The 20,280-nt window shown below is 41.7% G+C and overlaps 2 protein-coding genes and 2 non-coding genes across 4 annotated transcripts; 1 reads left to right on the forward strand and 3 right to left on the reverse strand.

Annotated features, from left to right (window-relative positions):
* Positions 1-1,752: 1,752 nt before the first annotated feature.
* Positions 1,753-2,655, reverse strand: LOC108082125 (ryncolin-4-like). The gene is made up of 2 exons (XM_017177426.3): positions 2,041-2,655; positions 1,753-1,978 (listed from the first exon to the last, which is right to left on the reverse strand). The coding sequence occupies exons 1-2, from the start codon at positions 2,637-2,639 to the stop codon at positions 1,846-1,848; spliced, it is 732 nt and encodes a 243-aa protein (XP_017032915.1). The 5' UTR covers positions 2,640-2,655; the 3' UTR covers positions 1,753-1,845.
* A 3,347-nt stretch (positions 2,656-6,002) lies between these two features.
* On the reverse strand, positions 6,003-6,075 carry TRNAR-CCU (transfer RNA arginine (anticodon CCU)). The gene has a single exon. It is a non-coding gene; the product is annotated as a tRNA-Arg (tRNA).
* A 585-nt stretch (positions 6,076-6,660) lies between these two features.
* On the forward strand, positions 6,661-6,733 carry TRNAR-CCU (transfer RNA arginine (anticodon CCU)). The gene has a single exon. It is a non-coding gene; the product is annotated as a tRNA-Arg (tRNA).
* An 8,028-nt stretch (positions 6,734-14,761) lies between these two features.
* Positions 14,762-16,018, reverse strand: LOC108082094 (microfibril-associated glycoprotein 4-like). The gene is made up of 2 exons (XM_017177390.2): positions 14,966-16,018; positions 14,762-14,906 (listed from the first exon to the last, which is right to left on the reverse strand). Exons 1-2 carry the CDS (start codon positions 15,865-15,867, stop codon positions 14,762-14,764), a joined length of 1,047 nt encoding a protein of 348 aa, XP_017032879.2. The 5' UTR covers positions 15,868-16,018.
* Positions 16,019-20,280: the final 4,262 nt, after the last annotated feature.

Here is a 20,280-nt window from a genome sequence, read left to right on the forward strand (position 1 = left end):
CGGCGGCAAGTTCACCTTGCAACTTTATGCGCGCTTTGAGCAGCCAAACTTTGAGCAGCGACTAAAAGGGATAAGTTGGGGGAAATTAGTAAGAACATGAATAGGGATAAAGCCACTTTTGCAAATGGGAAAATAATCTTTTAGCTAAAAAAATATGCTCCACCTTATAACATAGTTGTTTACTATAATTTAAACTAAATTAGCGCCACTTCTGTATGGCTTTAAGCCATTAAAATGTATTATCTATAAATATCACTTCAGGAAATAATCCACAGGCGTATGGGAAACGAAGAAGGGTTGATTTTTCACTGCCGCCAGCTGCTTTTAGGTAATAATCCACCCACTGCCATCGCCCTGCCCTGCTTACCCTCAGCAAACCCTTTAAGTAGTTTTGTGTAATTTAAATATAAATACCGATTTAATTAGCCCGGCTGCTGCGAGACTCACTCTGGCTCCGAGACCTTTGATCTCCGGCAAATGTGTAAATATTTGACATTAATTACAAGTTGAATGCAGCCCTCGTCGCCTGTCTTCGGTTAACCCGTTGGGGCGCCGCGCACAGACGCAGGCAATAACTGGAAAATTTATTTAATATTCACTTGTGAGGCTCGCGAGCCCACGCTCCGCCACTCCGCCGCTCCGGCAAACGGTGGCAAATTACTTAAGTGCTTATTTGTCAACTCCGACGTGGGCGGCCGACTTGGCACATTCCCCATACATTTTATACACATATATATTATGCATATAGAGGCAGTGGCAACTCATTAATAGCTACTCCAGACGCCGGATGATCAGGCAGCCCTTAACCCATCGCAGCCCCATTGAGGCCTCAATTATTCAGGCGGCACGCGATGCCGGAAACGCCAGACGAAAGATGGCCGCCAGCAAAATGGCGTTTCTTACTCCTAACGGTAACCGCCTGGGAAATTACTTGCGCTCGTGAGTGCTAGTGCGAGTGTATGTGTGTATGGCTTAGTAAACGGATCAAGTGCGTGGCTTGCAGATAGCTTGAAAGTCACCGAAAACTTTGTCACACTGGCCACAGATGGATGTGCACAGGGAGAAATTGGGTTTATGATAAAATCTGTATTATAAAGAAAGAAATTTCAATAGGTAACTGTAGAAAATATTCGAAATAAACCACATATTTAATAAGCAATATGAGTTTTCTGCTTAAAGTTACTATCTATTTATTTCAGTACACCAAACATCAACAGCAAACTAACAACATCCCAGTTGCACTTGCGAAATGATTTCCCAAGTAATGGAATTTCTATATGCACAGCTCGGGGCAACTCTCCAGTAAACAAACAGAATAGAGTTAACCTGGAAACTTTCACTTGGCAGTCGTCATCGTCATCATCGCACACTTTGCATGTAAATCCCGAATGCATGAGACCGTACATTTATATCCTTAGTTGTTGGCACTAAACTCTCAATGGCATAATACATTCATTTGGGCCACCGACGCACAGACGCAGCAGGAACTTTAATTGTAAATAATTATTCGGGCTACGAGTAGGGGCACTCAACAATGCAGAGTTAAGGGATTGCGTCCACCGTCCCCTGGCCATGTGTTAGTAATGATGAGTAATGCGGCAGTAAATATTTGTTAATTAAATTAGCATTGCCTGGCTACTGGATGGCTTGTGTGAAATGTATAACCAAAACTCTCAGATGTCACCATGCGCTTATTAATAAATTCCTTGGCTTAAGGTGTATTGGCGCCTTATTTGTATTTAAACAATATGGTTTAGTTTATACTGGCAAAGGTGTTGTTAATAACAGAGTTGTTCTCTTTATTATTGATATAGCGACAATGATATGGGCTGCTTCTTGATCCACTTATTTAGGACGCACCATTATATTGACAGTCTTGTAGCTATAAGACGCGCCTTTCCAGTCGGCCCAGACTATTCCGGAGCCATAGAGATCGGGATCCGTATAATTACCGCCCAGATAGGCACCATTCAGATTGCTGCAGATAATTAAGGCATGAGTTATGGAATTTTGATCACCAAAATCGTTAACAATTCTCACCTGTTCAGGCAATCCCTGTACCACCAAGCTCCCTTAAATTTAGCTGCGCAATTAACGTAGCTTTGGTCATTATCCTTGTCGAAGGTGCTGAAGGACTGGCCCACATGGTATCTCAAGCTGTCGCCAGCAGTTCCACTGTAGTTGCCCAGCTGCGTGAGGGAGTAGTTACTGTACACGTTGCCCACACTAAACAGATCGTATTGGGCATATCGAGAGGTGTTATTGAAGTCCACCAGCTGGATGAAGAGCTCCTGGGGCTCCAAAGCCGTGATCTTGTTCAGCTTGTCCAGTCCAAGGAAGAAGTTACCCTTCAGATCACCGAAGCCCGTCTGATACGAGGTCCAGTTGCGGAAGAAGTTCTCCTCGACACTGACCCTGCGTTGGATGACCAGCCAACCCTTTCCATTGATCCCTTCCTCGCAGTACACCTCAAAGGTGTCCTTGCCCACCTTGATCTTCTGGACACCACTCTTTTTGGGGCTCAAGGCCTTGCAGGAGGAATAGGTCTTGGCAAAAGGTTCCGCTTCTACAATCTCAGCGCTGGCCACGGAAACAAGGGCCAGCGAGAACGCGGCTAGAACGAAGCAAATGGCTTTCATTTTGATAGCGAGAAGTGAAACTAAAATCTGTGGGCGCTGAATTGGCCTTTTTATATCAATTTCTTTAGTTCTTATCGTTGACCATTACCGAAATTACTTAGAAATATAAATTGATAGAGGCTATCTCGTCTGAAAGGTTAGTTGAATCCGACTGAAACTTATTTGGCCATCGATAAGAGCCACAATCAGAGAAGTGACTCACAGACAAGGGGAACTTTTACTTGAAATAATATACTTATTACAATCAAATTTGAAATTTATACAGGCCTTGAGGGTATTTTTAAAATGCGATAACTTTTTACTAGACTTTAGAGTTAGATGTATCATCGATGGACTGATATTCTCTGCTTAAAAAAACCCCATTTTCCAATCACAATATTTTCTCCTCGTTTCCGCAATCTACAATCGCATCTGCTACATGGACAAACACTCATCCGGAGTTATGGCGGGCAATATTTTCGCGGTGCAGCGATGCCAATATCGTGTTAGCCATTCTAATTAGCCCTGCCCATGCCCATGCTCGTGGGCCGTGGGTCGGGCCAAGGCGGCTTCGCTGCTGGAAATTTACATTGGCCATTCACCGCTCAACATGCACTAAATCCAGCTGAGGGCCCCTTGGCCAGAAACCACATTTACCACCGCCGCTGCCAAGTCACATAAACTTGCAGCAGCAACAGCAGCGGCAGCGGCAGCCTTCTGAGCCGGCAAATGCATGGGCCGCGCTTTGTGGCCAATTAATTTACGCGCACTTTCCGAGCACTCTGGCTTAGAGAGATGCGGCCCGATGCCTATCGCCGGATTAAACCTATATCATTTCATTATTATTTGGCCATGTGGCGCTCCCTTTGGTGGGCCCGTCAACATTTCTAAATTAATTAGCCGACGAGGACGAGGGGCTTGGCTGCAGCTCCCGGGTTGAGCAACCATTTTTGACAGCCTCAGCTGAAAAGCAAAGCAAAAAAACGGCAAAACAGGCGAAAAATTTAAGAAAAAAGCCATGAAAATTAGGAATAGTGGAAGTTTAAAATACCCTGACAGTGTAAAAGTGATATATCTTAAAGGACTAGGAGTAATAGATCAGTTAAAAGATATAGTTTGGGTTAATTTTATGGCAAACAATAAAGTTTTCTTTGCTAATTATTTCAACCCAAAAGGTAACACATTCAATTTTAATGCTGATGTTAGTATAGCTCCAAAATCATAATACTCTCCAATAGGGTACACAAATTGAAGAGAAAAAAAGAAAAGCCAGTTAACATTTCGGTAGTCCCTCTTATCTTTGGGCCACACGACGATGCCAGGCGACGTCGACGACAACGACAATTTATTGACAAGACAATGGCGCTCAGCGTATGTAATTAATCTCGACATAATCTGAGTAGATAATTTTTGCGGCTCGTTGTTGTTTTGTTTGTTTGTTTGCCGTTGCTGGTTGCAGATGCTTTTTGTGCCTGTGCGGCGGTCTATTTTGGTGTGTTGTGCGGTGTGGTGTGGTGTGTGCTTGTCTCCTCGTCCTCGCCCGCTTTGGTCATGTTCTTTTATAGCCGGCTTGGCCCGCCTCGGCATGGATCGGGCCCTGTCCTGTCAGCTTTATGAAGTGCACAGGCACGGGCACAGTCTTGCAGCCCATAGAGGGCTAGGGACAGCGATATTGTCCTTTTACGGCCTTCCCCCGCACCGCATCGCTGGCCTTTTTCAATTAAGTAAAATGCAACAAATGCAATCTGCAGAGAAATGCATTCCATAAACTTTCCGGAATGCCCCCTTGCCCTCTCTCTCTCTTTCACGCTGGTCGACGGCCCCGGACTTTGGCCTACTTTCCGCGGGGTGCAAAAAGAGTGCTCCTACCATTAATTCTGCGGAAAAGTTTCAGGCATTCAGGACGAGGAGGAATTTTTCCACGGCACCGGCGAGGCGAGGAATAGTTGCACCTAATGGGTATGTAATGGCAGCTCTATTTCAAAATATATCTGTGTGAAGACACACAAAAAGAAATGTACACAATTATGTGTAAAGCCTTTTCTGGGCTAGATTTATGGTTTGAGCACCAGACTTGGAACTAAAAGAAATTATATCAAAGACCATCGTAATTATTTGTGATTCCTTTAAACAAAAATTCCCTAAAATCTATATTCTTTCTTTTAAAGCTTCCTTTTTTAAGAGTCCCCAGGTACTAACCGTTCGATTGACCCCATTTCTCTTCTTAATGGATTATGCGTACGTGGAAAAGTTGTATTCGTATCAAAAATTCAGTATGAATTGTTGTAATGCAGGCAGTAGGGCAGCGCCCTGCCCGCCCCGCCAACATGCAACAATGAATTTACATTAATGATGAGGCAGGCAGCCTTACATCCCGCTGTTATCCCTGCTTTGGCGCATCCTCGGCCAAAGTTTCGCTGAATCGTAAAGCAAATGAAACTATGCGAGGCAGAGTTTTATTTTTTAGTATTTTCTTTTTTTTTGGCCCCACAGCCTGTATGCAATTTTAATGCTCTTGGCAAAGGCTGCCATCTAACCTGCTCCTTCCAGCATCCGAGCATCCCAGCATCCCAGTGCCCCATTATCCGCCCCCGAACCCACACCCGATGGCCTGTGCATCCTCATCTCCCTGGGTGGCCATTTGGTCGGCGTTGGAAAATTTTACGGCCATGCATATTTCAGATAGCGAAAGTGAAATTATGAGCCGCAATTTTTGGCAAACTTTTAAAGTGGATGGATTTCAGGCGCAGCCACTCCCCTCCACTCCCCCAACACACCCACTGGTGCAGCACATCCACAGCCACCTAATGTCAGGCGACGGCGTTTTTGACAACTCATCAGAAAGTTGATTGCCATTTAAGAGCCGGGGTGAAAATGCCTGAAAACGATATTAGAAGACGATGGCTGGCACTCGTAAAGTTGTTAAATTAAGTGGAAGTGGCACAGCGAAATGTCAACTGCTGTGACGACTTTTCATGGTTTATGTTCGGCTTGTGGCCCGACATCTGGGAGCGGCGCACCGATAATCTGGTCTGATGGAGTACCGCTTGCTGAATAGTGGGAAGCTTTTATCAGAGTTAAGCAGCAGATTCTAAGCATTCTTCGTTTTATTCTTTTGTTAGGAACTTGTAGCCCAACATAAACAGTTATGGGGTAATCGTTTCATATATGTAAATGGAAACCATAACAAACTAAAAATAGTACAAAACTACTACAATACAAACTTAGCATCTAATAAAATAAAAATATACAAATGATTGAAAATGAGAATACAATAAATTAAAAGAATAATTTAACTTCCCTAAACATTAATACAGGAAAATATAATTAACTTAGAAAATTATTTTAAACTAAATAAAAGAGAAAAAAAAAAGTACTTCACTTTACCCCAGATGGGACTCGAACCCACAATCCCCGGCTTAGGAGGCCGATGCCTTATCCATTAGGCCACTGGGGCATGTGTTGGTAGACGACCAAATGCTATTTTAAGCGCGGGGTGGCAATGCATGAGTCAGTGCCGATAAATGTTCAGACAAGCAAACAGAATGTGTTTTTTCAATGAAGTATTTACGGGGTGGAAATATTTGCTGTTGTTTTTGTAAATAATCGGGTGCCGGTTAGGGAAGATAACAACAAGCAACAGGATAGATAAATTTGCATGTTCATATGTATATTATATGTATGTAAATAAAACATGATTTTTTCCAACATAAAATGAATAAAAACTTTTATTTGTATTATTTATTTCCATTACATGTAACTAAGGCTCTGGGCAATACTACATTATTCTAATACAAACGTTCAATAGCCATCACAAGTGTTTTTTGGTAAACATAACCCCAATATTTGCGCAGATATTTACATACATATCTATGTTTGCATACCAAGTTTCAGAACAACAAGAGAGAACTTATTTAAACAGTTGTTTTCGCCACAAAACGAAATGGAATACAGTTATTTATAGTGGTTCTTAGTTGTTCTTGTTTTACTTGTTATAAGTCGTCTACAGTTCATAAAGGCATTCTGGCAGCGCGTAACTCAAGCCCCAGTGGCCTAATGGATAAGGCATCGGCCTCCTAAGCCGGGGATTGTGGGTTCGAGTCCCATCTGGGGTAAAGTAAAGTACTTTTTTTTTTCTAATCTCTTTTTTTTGTATTATTTATAACTACAAACATATTTATTCAAATATACAAGCCGAAAAGTATTTTTAAACAAAAATTCACGAATATAACAAAATCTTATCAGTATGAATTTTATTTTACACATATACCATTTGGTTATTTATAAATATATTTATGTGTTTAAACTTTTTAAAAATAATATACAGTCCCTTTCGTTTCGAAGAATTCTAAAAAAAATGTCTAAAAAATTCTACAAAGAAGGAATTAAATATTTAAAAATGTTATTTAATACTTCTTTTAAAACAACATATTCTAAAATAGCTTTCATTCGGCTATAACAGCAAGGAAATAAATTCAGTAGCCACCTTTGGGCTCATTTATTATATGCAAATTGGCGTTACGTAATCTGGAACGGAGGCAACAAGCTGCGGCCTGTAGTGTCTGCCGCCTGTCTCCTCGACTATTGTATTGATTTTTTGTATCATACATATTTATTTATATTTTTTTCGGTCTTTCGGTAAACGGCACTTTTATTTATTACAACTACATTAAACCGAAAATGTCACGACATTAATTTCGCAAATGCGATTAATAAACGTCAGCATAATGTCATTGTTTGCAAATGCCCCAAAGAGCCGCTCGCTATTGCTGTAGTTAATGTTGTTGTTGTTCGGGGCAGCCATTATGTACAAGCCATTGACCACAAGTCAAGTAAAGTCAAGTCTGAGCCAAAAGCCAACACCAGACAGACAAACGGACAGACAGTCGGACAGACGGCGAGGCAGATAGACAGCGAGCAATGCAAACATGATTTACACCGATCCATTGTCCCTGCTTAAATTGTCAGGGCGAAAAGTCAGCTGTGACTAGGAAAAAGCCCAGCAAGGTGTCTGAACTGTGCGTAGTCCAAATTTCTAAAATTTATTAGAAATATATACAGCTCTAGGTCGATTTTAGATTATATTAATTGAATGACAGAGCTGTGACCTCAACAGCAAATAAATATAGGTCATCCTTTGGAAAATTATGCTATTTTCTAAAATCTTCTATTTTTCCCCACAAGAGAGATCCCTAGTGACCCGAAATTTAAAATTAAAACCTGAAAAATTGCCAAATATGCACAGCTGTAATTTGGCAAGGGCGCGGCTAGAAAGCCTTGAAATGTCGCAATATTGCAGGCCACAAAATCATACTGAAAGCCGCATGGAAAAAGCCAATCTCGATTGCAATCAGTATGGATATCAAGTTAGTCCGGGGGGCAGGAGAAGCAGAAGGCCTTGCATGTCGCCGGGCGATAAAGATCAAATGAGAAATGAATCTCGCCGACGCAGCCCCAGATGACTGCATGTTGCATGCTGCGTAGATATTTGCATCGCTGCATCGCCGTTGACAAGATTTGTGAGCAGCCCAGCTGCAAATCGGAGCGAAACCGAGTAGCTGGCGGTCTGTAATTAACGAGCACCCAAGAACATGTGCTGTGTGAAATTAAAAACAAGAAAAATGTGATAAAAGTCAGGTATTCACTTGGTTTGCTGTAAGTGGAATCGATTAAATATGGCTTAAATTGAAATAAGTAATACGTTCTATCTTAAAAAATCAGCTAGGAAAAGAAATGCTTTATAATAAAAATAATTTGACAGCAGATTCGCCATTACAGACTTTATTTCAATTCCGAAAATTTCTGGGAATAATTTTGGCTAGATTCAAACAGGTTTCGCTTCAGAGTCTCAGTAGATGTGTTCGCCTGATGTACCTACAACTAATTGACAGCTTCCAGTTCGACGAGGCATTCTCAACTATTCCGAGAGCCGTTAACAGAGTTTCGTGATATGTCACGCGCCGGGGCAAATGGGCATATGAAAAGTTGCAGCCGAAAAACCTGCCCACATCTTCGGTCCACCTCAATTACTCGGTTCTGGGGGGAGAGACCGTAAATTATTTTGCCAGGCTGTGCGAATTAATTTCAACTAACTGACAGACTGGCCGACTTCGAGTCTCTCGAACGGCATTGGTTTTGTATAGTTTTTATGAGCGCCTGCACCACGCCCACTTTGGCTGCTGGCAGGCCCCGTCACCTGGCCGCCAAATTTGGCTATCAATTTGGCCAAATTTTCTGGCCAAGCCGTTCTCCTGTGGCAGTGACATTTCCATGCTGCAGCCAACGCGTGCCTCCGACAGCCGCAATTAGTGCTTGGCCAGCAAAAACCGGCCAAAACCGAGATCGTTTTCAGGTTGATATTAACCAATAATTACATGTGTTTGGTTTTTTAATAAAAATCAGTCTTATAAGGCACTCCTTTATACATTTTATTTTATATTCTTTATTAAAAAAAAGTTATAGATTTTAGATTTTTGGGAATGCATGGCGCTGGGCTGGCCTTACCGTTAATATGCCGCCCCCTCTGACATTGCAACAATGCCTCGGTTGAACTATGACATGACCGCAGTTGGCATAAATCAAAGCTCAGTTCAGGCCCATTGTAAGTCGGCTAAGATGAGGAGGAGGAGGAGGAGGAGCACCTCCTCTGAGATGAGTCGGAAAGAGTCTCGCGGAGAAGGTTTGGCTTTCACGCCGCCTGCGATGGGCACACCTGAACTATGGAGCCATCATCGGCTCCGCTAACTAAATCAACAGCCGCTGAACAATGGGGATATATCGGAGTGCACATACTATATATACTCCTACAGAGCGAATAGAGCCGCGCAAATTAAAGTTAATCGAATGCCTTTGACCTTTTCACACAGCCCTTCCTACCCCGGGACTAACCGGGAACTGCCTTGCATTGCATTCGATTGGCAATTTCAGATAAAGCCGAGAGTAAAGAATTTTTCTCAGATTTCTGGGATGAAATAGAGAACACCCTGTAGATGGATAGGTAATATCGTAAGAGAGACATCTAGCGGGAAATCTAGGGAACTTGAAAGTGTTGATCGTAGGGAAAAGGGAAATTTTAAGAATATTTCCCATGAACAGTATCTGGTTTCTACGATATTGATAGTACAATCTTCGATATAGCTAAGAATTTTTAAATATTAAAATATCATCTGATTCCCAGCTTTTGTACCAATAAAACCTGATCTCTCAGGAACTTATACCTTAACTCTTTCCCATTTTAGGTCCTGAATACCCTCAAACACCCTGCAATCCCATGGAAAAGTTCAGTTCACATAGAACGCCGGGCGGGTTGAAAAAAATCTACAGAAAAAAAAGGTGAACTGAGAATTATCCTTAATTAAATTTGTCATATCTGGGGTGTATGATCGACTCGGTTGTGTGTGGCCAGCTCTCCTCCCAGAACCGCCGCTAATGTCACCGGCAACATGACAGCCGACAAGCTGGTAACAAAAAGTGCTCTGAGCAGGCAGAAATTAAACAAAAGCCGGGCAAATAAGGCTAAAAGGCGAAATCTATGTTAAAACACCGGCGATTAGAATCGTTTTGGCCCGGCTAAAACACACCTAATTGCCGGACAAGTCACTGGAGGACGGCTAATTGAAACGCCGCCCGCTTGCCATTTTTTTGCTAGTGTCTTGTTTTTTTCAAGGTCCACTCTGACTAATTTCTGTGTGTGTTCAAGTTTCAGTTCAGTTTTTTCTCTAGATTGCATGATTTTTTCATTATTTTCGCTCTCGCAACTGCACAGAATAATTTCAATTTTATTTACTTGTCTTGGGGAGTGGCCGCAACCGGACACGTTTTGCTTTTGGCCCAGAACCGATGCAGGTTTCACGGACTCAAGCGGCCAGTAAATGCGGCCCCCTCCCCCACCCCTTTTTTTTTATGGCCATCAAATGCGTTGTTTAATTCGAATTGACTTTTTGAACTCGCTGGGAACTGGGGAAACGTGGCGCACGTGCCCCCGCCGTTATTATTATTGGATTATTGATGTAGGGAATTGTCAACTGTCAGTGGGAGAAATATCGGGCATCAGACGGTGGACTAACTTGTGGGAGATAACAAACCACTCAGCGGTGACCTATAATTCGGTTAGCGAACACTTGAATTACAGGTTATCGATGTTTAATGATTGATCGGAGGGCAGAGATAAGGAGTTCTGATAATGGGCTTTCTAACTAAGTAATATTCTTTGAAATTGGTGGTAAGGAGGGAAGGGTTTCATCAGATAAAAAAAAATATATATATATATTATTTGCTAATGGGTTAAGATGACACAAAAAATTCATTAAATAACTTAATTTCATATTAATTTATTTTCTCAAATACATTCAAATACTTTCAAACCCACTAAGTACTTGAAAACCTAAAACAAACTAAAGTCCTTTTTTGAAAGTTTTCAGTGTAGGCCGCCTCGCAATTGATAGTTATTCCATAAACTATCGCCGGCGCGCTTTAGAACTATTTCACAACAGCCGAAAAACAAAAGCCGAAAAATAAGAAATAAATGCAATCAGCGGAAGTTGCCCCCTCGTCCAAACTTGCTGTTCAGGATTGGGCCGAATTGGATTGCGGTGGGTGGATTGGGCGGTGGGTGCCAAACTTTGTGGCATAAACTTTTAATGAGTTCTTTTTATTTGCGATTTGCATGGCCACGCCCCCCATTTGTCACACAAATGAAATCTGCCAGAGCGAAATTGCATTAAGTTGCCGCTCGTAGGGCATTCATATCCACCGCCGCCCAATTTTTACCCATTTTCTCACACTTTTCCACACTGCACTTTGAAAAACTATAAGTTTATAATATACCATAATTAAAATAATAATTAAATATTCAAATGGGAGTTAAATTTATTTATTAAACTTATAATATTTGCAACCATATTGTATTTATTGAAATAGAAATTCGAAATTTAAAATATATGGGGGATTATTAAAAAAAATAGTTATTTAAAGAAACTCTTACTATATCTAAAATTAATTTTTAAAAATTACAATACTTATATTTCCATTTCTCCCAGTGCACTTTCTCAATGACATTGCCTACTTGGATGCAAACTTTCGGTCAAAGAGTCCACCAATTCGCTTGCCGCATGCCCCTCGCTCCGTCCCCGGGACTCAATGATGAGCGGAAAACAAAAATTGCGAAATAAAATAAATAAATATGCCCGAGTGCAAAACTTTTAAATTGAAAATGCGCTTTGAATATTTCAGCATTTCAGGATCCTTCGGATCCTTTCCGCCGCCATCTTGTGCGCCATTGCACTCGCTAACTGCACTTGTGCTCATCTTTGTCTCCGCTTCCTGCCACGCCCCCCTGCAGCTGTCGACGTCTGCGAAAGGCGAAAATAATTTGAAATTTTAATTAAAAGTATTTGGGCAGAAGTTGCTGCCGCTGCTGCCGGCGGCTCTGCTTTTCTATCACCAGACAAATACGACAAAATCAAAAACACAAAAAACGAATAAGCGAAATCACGAACGAAATTGGCAAGCCCATGGGCGGGCATTTCATGAGGGGGGCAAGCAGCTAGAGCTAGCAGCAGCGTTGAGAAACTATTTCCGGGCCTGCTCTCACTCCCGGCTGCAGCTCGATGGCATTTCGGCTTAAATTTTAATATTGCCGCCAAAGGCAAAAATTGTACACTTGAACATGCAGTTGAGATTTGTAAGGGACCGACGGAGGGTGGTCCGGGAAATTTGCAATTGTTGCCGATGCGACAAGTGTCCCCTCGGAAAAGTTTAAGGGCTCATTTCCTTTTGGGGGAGTTTATGCGTTGCGGAAGTTTACGAAATTGTGTGATTTGAATATTAAATAATTGAGAAGATTTTTAATAATATTTTTATAATGAAGCAGAAAGTATATTTAAACTATTTGTTCTGGGAAACAGAAGCAACAAGTTCTAAATATAATTAAAAGTCTAGAATTTATGATCTCGAATTTAATTCAAGCACACACTTTTTAAAGATTTTTGTATATAGATATCATAAGTTAGTATACTTTGTCACAAATATTGATGATTATCTTGGTTGTATTTTCATGAACATCAAGAAAATTCAGTGTCCCTTTCCAGGTTCTCGATCTCTGTAAACCTGTAAACCTATTCATCCTCTTAATATGCGTATATGCAATATACAAATAAAAATATGTAGAAAACTATTTCCCGCTGCTGGACCCTGCACTCTTTTTGTGGCCATAATTAAACCTTAGAGGCAAAAAGGGAAAGAAGCCTCGAGCAATACTCCATAGCCGTTGCACACACTTTCTTCTGTCGGCTCCAACTCCTCCGTCTTATTCTCCTTCTCCTTCGACAGAAAGAAAGAAACTTTATTAATAAAAGTTTTTCCTTTGGTATTTTAGCCAAGTATTATTAAAAACTTCCCTATACGCAGGGCATACCGCACTCACAACGCCACACGTGTACTCCAACATATGTCGACGTCTGTCGGAACATTCAAGCGTTAAATTGTAAGGCCCTTTTTATGCATGTGACAATATTTGTTGCTGTCGTCGTTGCTGTTGCTGTTGCTGATTTTTACTTTTTGCCTCTCTTGTTTTCCCCTTATTAAATCCGTTGCCATGACATTGAGTTTGCCAAGTTTTTCGGGTGCCATGTGCCGTGGGTGTCGAATCAGCAGCTAATTTGGCTTTGTTTTGAAGTCTTCACACGTCAATTGCTGGGCCAAAAAGATGCGAAATGGAAAATTTTACATAAATCTGTATATTGTTGAATGAAATAAATAATAATTAAATATTTAAAATTTGCATTATTGTATTTTAGGTAGCTAAATATATCAGCGATATGATTTTACTTTTATTTATAATTTATCCAAGTCTCAGTACCATTATAAACCATTATAAACCAGTATTCTGTATATAGTTCTGAGGACTGACAAACTTTGCCTGCCAAGTGGTTGGTCGGCAGGACAAAGTGCCTAGCTCTGCCAGCCTCCGTCCGTCAACCTCTAACCCGCTGCCGCCGGATACTGTATCTGTATCCGTATCCGTAGCTATGCGCTTCTGCCGGATTCCGGCTCTCAAACTATTTGCACATTGAGTGCATGCATATTAGCATTGGAAAGAGAATATCTAATGAAGTGCGTCCCGTCCATTAACTGGGGAACGCATTTTCTCTTAGTTTAGTTCCATTAGAGTCAAGTCTGGGCTTTGATGGGATCCGAGTTGCCTGCAGTTTAATTCCCACTAGTTTTATTTTTACGGCACTCACTTAGCTAGACAAACTAAACAACTAATTAAAGTAAATCGAAGGCATTTAGCCAGAAAATTCGTTGACCAGATGGGCGGAAGCAATTGCTAGAATGCAGAAACACCATGAATATGCAAATATGAGGCTGTCATCCAGCTCATTTCCATTCCCGTTCTATGCTTTCCCCATTTCCCTCAATTGGCTGCGTTGTTCATTAATTTGCCGGCGTCAGGGAAAGCCGGGGGGAAATGGGGGAAAGCCGAGAGCTGAAAGCTGAAAGCCGAGACATCGCAGCAGCTGCTTGCTGGCTTGACATCGATACGGCGACGGTTGACTTTGTTGGCTCTTAATTGATTGCAACCATTTAGGAATCGTTCTCAGACCCACTCGCATCCTCATCCTTGTTCTGGCGGTGTGAATCTTTGCACTTGTCTTTGAATTAATTAGCGAGCGTGTTTTCCAGCAGGCAAAGGTTATGGAAATTGCCTTTACAACTTGGAGAATATGTTTGTTAGCTCGAAAGGGAAGTCGAGTTAGCTTGAAATATTTTTAACATTTTATTTGACATTAGTTTTAAATGAAATTTCTAAAGAAAATCTCATTAAGATGTACTAATGATTAATTTATTTCAAGTTTGTCGCAGTCAGAGCGAACTTTCGTTTTATTTCCATTTTAAAATTGCTGATATGTATGTATACACTAGACTCATATGCGTATAATCATAATTTAGGAGTATATATGTATATACATTAGTAATATATATGTGAGTGAATGGGACTTTTTCTAGCTGATATAATCTAATATATAATATAGATTGCCACATAGCTTAAAAGCTCGACAGATCATAATTCATAAAATATATTTATAACATTTTAAACATTTATTAAAATTTAATTACAAGTCAACGGATACATTATTACTTTAATTTTCTTTTGAGCGTATCATCATCTGAACACTTTGCATGGAATAGTCAAATTCATGCCACTCTACGTCGTGCCAAAAGATGCCTGTGCCAATGTTTTCAAAGTCCAGATTTGCCAAAGTTGGATACTTGCCATTAAGATTGCTAAATATAATATATATAAATATAAAACTCTTGATAATAATTTGAGGGTATAATCTCACCTGAAGCCGCACATTTCGCTGTACCACCAAGCTCCCTCAGTTTTTTGTGCACACTCGTCTGGGCTATCTCGATCGAAGGTCGAGAATTTTGAGCGAAGATTATAGGACAAGGCATTCCCGGCATCTCCGGAATATTGTCCCAGTGACTTTAGCTGATAGGACGACTTCTCATCGCCGACCTCGAAGTTGTCGTAGCGGGCGAATCGCGTCTCGCCCTCGAAGTCCTTCAGCTGAATGAGTAGTTCGCATGGCGCTAACTTGCTGGTGAGTTGATGGAGATTCTCCAGGCCAATGAAGTATTCGCCAGCCAAGTCACCGAATCCATTGCGGTAGTCCGACCAGTTGAGGTAGAAGTCGGTATTACCATCTGTTCGTCTCTGGATAACCATCCAGCCGGGGCCCTTCAGCTGTCTATCGCAGAATGCTCTATCCTTGCCCTGCCAGGTGAACTCAAATGGTCGGATGCCAGTGGTGTTTGTGAAGTTGCTACAGCTTGATGTCTTGGAAACCTCCATGAGATAAGATGGGGGATTAATTTTTTCCTTAGTAGGTTGCTTCCAGATTTCTTGAAAGTCTTGAACCTCTTCAGTTTTGGACTGTAGTTGTTTCTTGAGCTCATAATTTTCGTAATATGTGCTGTTACAGGACTCCAGTTGAACTCTCAGGTTGGAAATAATCCCTTTACTTTGGTTCGGTGTCAAGTCTTTATTTGGAAGCACTGTGTTTGGAATAGCAGCTCTGAGCCTTTGGATCTCAGCTTGGAGATATTTAATTTTTTGAGTATTTAGTTTAATCAACTCCTTGTCTTTCTCTCTATGAGACTTGAACTTTCCTATGACTTTATCCTGTTGCATAGATTTTTTAGCAAGCACTTGATATTTATTATATAGCTTCTCGAGCATTTTGGGCCAGTAACCGTCTTTACAATACTGGGTATCGTAATCGGTGACAATTGTTCCCACCTTATAAATAAGGTTATCCTGGTCACTTGTATATGTAGGGCACTTTGAACTGGCAAAGCTGCCTCTCAACACGATCGCAATTAACAAGAAGCGAAATCCAGGTCCCATTGTTCTTCTGCCAAATGCCACACTCAGACTGTCTTGCGGAAAATAATCGGGAGGCAATCACACTGAATGAACAGTCGCTCTTATATATAAATATACATTAAGAAGTCAAAGATCAGTAATACAACGTTAATATGAATCATAATTATAAATTCATTAGAATTTATTCTCCACTGGAATTATTTTACTTTATATATTTTCGATTATATATAATATTCTTATAAAATGTTAAAATAACGGAACTGTGTGGACAGTTTTTATAGCCTATTTTTGGTGTTGATATTATTGTTTTATTTTGTAATTAATTCTGGGAATTATGAGGTAACATCACAAGAAACAGATACCTGGCTTCTTTAAATTACAACTTAAAGTAGATGGCAAGGAACAACGTGAGATGCCTACGGTTGCCACACCAATTAAATGGTTATATTTTATTAAAAGCGCTACAAAAGACACATTGGCAATGCCAGTGCCATTGCCATTGCCATGGCAAATAGACGCTGCGATTCTCGCTCATTTTGCGGTGCAACTGAGCGTATACGCAACGCGGGGGCAAAGCGCCTGGAAGAGCCACAATGGGCAGGTGTCTCGACGCCGTCGGTTGCCATAACGCCCCTTTGCTGACGTGGCACAGCCCCACACTCGATCCGGACCCGGGATCCGCATCCGTATCCGCACGGCAGACCGCCGCAGGACGGGGCCAGACAAACGCTGTTATTTATTCCGGATTTGTCTACCTTTCCCCCTTTTTATTTATGTTTGGCAGACGCCAATTTTCATGGCGGTGGCTGCAAGTCTGCTGGTAGTCGCGTCTTCTCTGGCCGGCAAATCTGCGGATTCCAGTCCCACATCGATGCACTCGAAAAATCCTGAAGCATAGAAATTTGATTTAGGAATTTATCTTGATAATTACGGAGAGTAAATAATTTACAACTAGACTAACTAAATCTAATAATTTGATATTTCCAATTTGAAGAACAAATATTTTTTACAAAACAATCAAGTGTTAAAAAGCATTTCGAAATGTGTCCATTTTCGACAGGAACAAAGTTTTTCAAGTGTGTGATTTGAGGCGGAAAATAAAAGAAGACCCAAGTAGGAGCCCCGACCCCAGCCACGACCCGAGCAACCCTTAACTGTCGTCGGAGCTGCCAGCTCACCTTTGATTGTCTTAGAGCGGCATGCTGGTCAGCCAGTAATGAAATCTGCCCCCGAACCAGGGAACAGGCGGGGAGGAGCCCTTTGTTTGCTATCTGCACAAAACATTTCTGCTGTAAATATTTTAGCTGGAAATGCTTCTGCCGGCTGCCTGGTTTTATTCCTCGGCCTTTGTCTTGTGTCTTGTGGCCAAATGGAAACGTTTCAGATTGTTGCCAGTCAAAGTGCAAGCTGCTCTCCTCGCTCCTCGGCATCTCTCCTTTCTCTGTCATTTGGCTAAACACTTTAAGCAAACTATTCCAGCCCGGGGACTTTTGATTAAAAAACTTTTGGCCAGCAGGGCAAACAAATTCAATAAGTGGCGCTGCGAAAATCAATACGAAATCGCCGCCAGATGCCAGACTTACTAATCTAAGCCACAGAACACGGCCACAAAATGCGGGGAAATGGAACTGGAGGTCGGAGTGGAGATTTGCGGGGCATGAGGCACATAAATTCAAGATGTGGCCATAAGATTTATGACGATTGCGAACGTGAACGTGGAATTTTCGGAGAGTCCTGAATAGACACCAAAGTGGCCGAAAAAGAAAGCGGCCGAAGAGGGAAGGAAGCAAGTCCTGCAAGATGGCCGGCAATTTACAGTAGGCATATAAAATACACATAAAAATTGAGACTGCTCCACGGACATGGGGCGTATACTTTACGCATTTTAAGTTTCAATTTCACAGTCGAATTTATGGCCGGAGATGCGGATGTGGATGCGCCATGGCCATTTTATGGCCACTTCCGCTGACCAAAGGTCTAAGTGATTTCTGACATAAAAACATTACCTCAAGTCGGCGCAATACGAGGGAGTCACCAAATAAATCCCGGCCAATTCTGCCCCTACTAATGATGAACTCACACTCCGTGGGGCGATAGAAAAGCCAGGGAAATGTTTAAATCAAATTTTTCACTCGCTTAATGAAAGCCGACAAATATTTTTTCGTGCCATTTCCACGGCCAGCAATCAATTGTCAACGTCATCGGGCTCTTACTCCGCCTTCGCGGCGCTCGAGGGCCGCCATAATCCGGCTTATTATGCAAAGTAAATGCGACGGAGTTGGAGTCCGGAGTCCGGAGTTCCGTTGATAATCTTTGGCGATATTTCATTGTCGTCGCCGAGGCTTGTAAATGCGTTAACAGCCCTCGATTCGTCTTCTTCCGCTTCCGGTTGCCGCTTATGCACTTCCTTTGCTCATTTGTCGCCAGTTTGTAGCTCTGAGACTTTACGATTTTGCGATTTCACGATGTCTGCTCCGTTATACATTTTCGTCACATGCAAATTTCCTTTTCATCTCGCAATTGTCTCGCAGCCGCGGATTTTGCTTGGCAATTTCCGTAAGTGAGTCTCGATTCACATATCGCATATCGCGCTCGTTTTGATTGCCGGACTGGCGCGTTGCCCCTTTTCCGAGTGATTTCCATATTAAATGGTTTTCCTTCGAATTGATGAAGTATCAAATTATACGGGGAGGCGCCTCCGCAAATGACAACGACTCGATTTCAACCCCAATTTCGGACACGTTTCGTTCTATTCCGGTCTCAGCTGGAAGTTATATGAGTCTGCAGCAGTCCCATTTCGATTACGAATTCATTTGGGTATTCAAATCGAGGGCCAGGTTATGGTTTGCCTAGATAAGCGAACGAATATTGAAAACGGTTATTTATATTTAATTGTACATTCACACTCACTTCGCATTGAATCCATAAGAACCTCTTGATCTAAATATATTGCAGTATATTTTAAATATTGTTCTTATGAGTTGTTTATCAAAAAAATCTAATTATGTTCCCTACTTTTCTCTTGTGCTTCGTATAATAATCTTGACGATTCACCTCATAAGCTGTGCATTGCATATTGAACAGCTTCCTTGATGCGCTTTCCACGCTTTTCCACAACCACTTTTCCCATTATGCTTTCCCTTGGCCCTCCCAAGTTTTGTCATTTTCGGCTTGGCATTGAAATGACTTCATTTAGAAGCTCGTCCATGCAAATTCGCAACTGATTTCGGACCAAATCACATTGTCATGTGTAGGAGGGATGCAAAAACGATCTGAAAACTCTAAAATTAAGCCATCATAAGGTTTTACAGCCGGCCATCAACTTGGAGCACAAGGTGGAACTCTCCGTCCGGTGGAAAAAAAAGGAGAAGAAATCAAGAGTATAAAGAGCCAAAAACGAAATAAGTGCAGTGCAATGTCATTAAAGCAGACAAGCAGACAATGAGCAGGAGCAGGAGCAGGGAAGTGGGAAGTGGGAACTGGGAGTAGCGAACAGGACGTTCAGGAGGACTATGGCCAACATAAAATCACAACACTCTGCAGATACGAGGGACGTGCCGGTCAGTGGTGTGATTCTGGCTAGTTTTTGTCGATATATTAATATTATTTATGCAGAAAAAATAATAAGAAACACATGCTTGACTTTGACTACTTGAAAATAATTTGAATAAATATATAATATAACCCAACTAGTTTTTTATACATTCAAGTAGACATCACTGGTATTCGGAGAGCAGTTTGGCGTCCACTTAGAGCCTCCCGCTTATCGGTGCACGTTGTGTGTCCTGCCTGGATGTCTCCATAACCAAACCCATGCTTCTAGCCCCTTGACAACCCATCCTTGTGCGTTACGTATACGTAAAGCTGTAATCTGTGCTTATAAAATGGCAAATGGCAGAGCTGCAGAGGGTTTTTAATTGTCTGTGCCGGATGGCCGGCCTTAAATGCTCCAAGGAGTGCACACACACATGGAATGGCCAACGACTTTGTCGAGGGGGAAGAAACGAAAAAAAAAGGAAATAATAGGGATGTGCTTTGGGTTTTTTAATTAAAGCCCTCTCATAACATTATGTTAATGTGTGTGCGGTTGCCTTTGTCGCCCACGCACCTGGCCATGGCCCCGGCCACCTGTCAACTCTTTGGCCAACTAATTACTGGCCGAGATTGAAGTGCCAGAGCTAGAAAGTTATAAAAAGTAATTGGCTGGCAGTCATTCCACTAGATTTCGGTCCCACTCGAATGCAAATTGAGTGTGCTATCAGCGGG

Source organism: Drosophila kikkawai, chromosome 2R, assembly GCF_030179895.1.
Source record: "Drosophila kikkawai strain 14028-0561.14 chromosome 2R, DkikHiC1v2, whole genome shotgun sequence".
Classification (NCBI taxonomy): Eukaryota; Metazoa; Arthropoda; class Insecta; order Diptera; family Drosophilidae; genus Drosophila; species Drosophila kikkawai.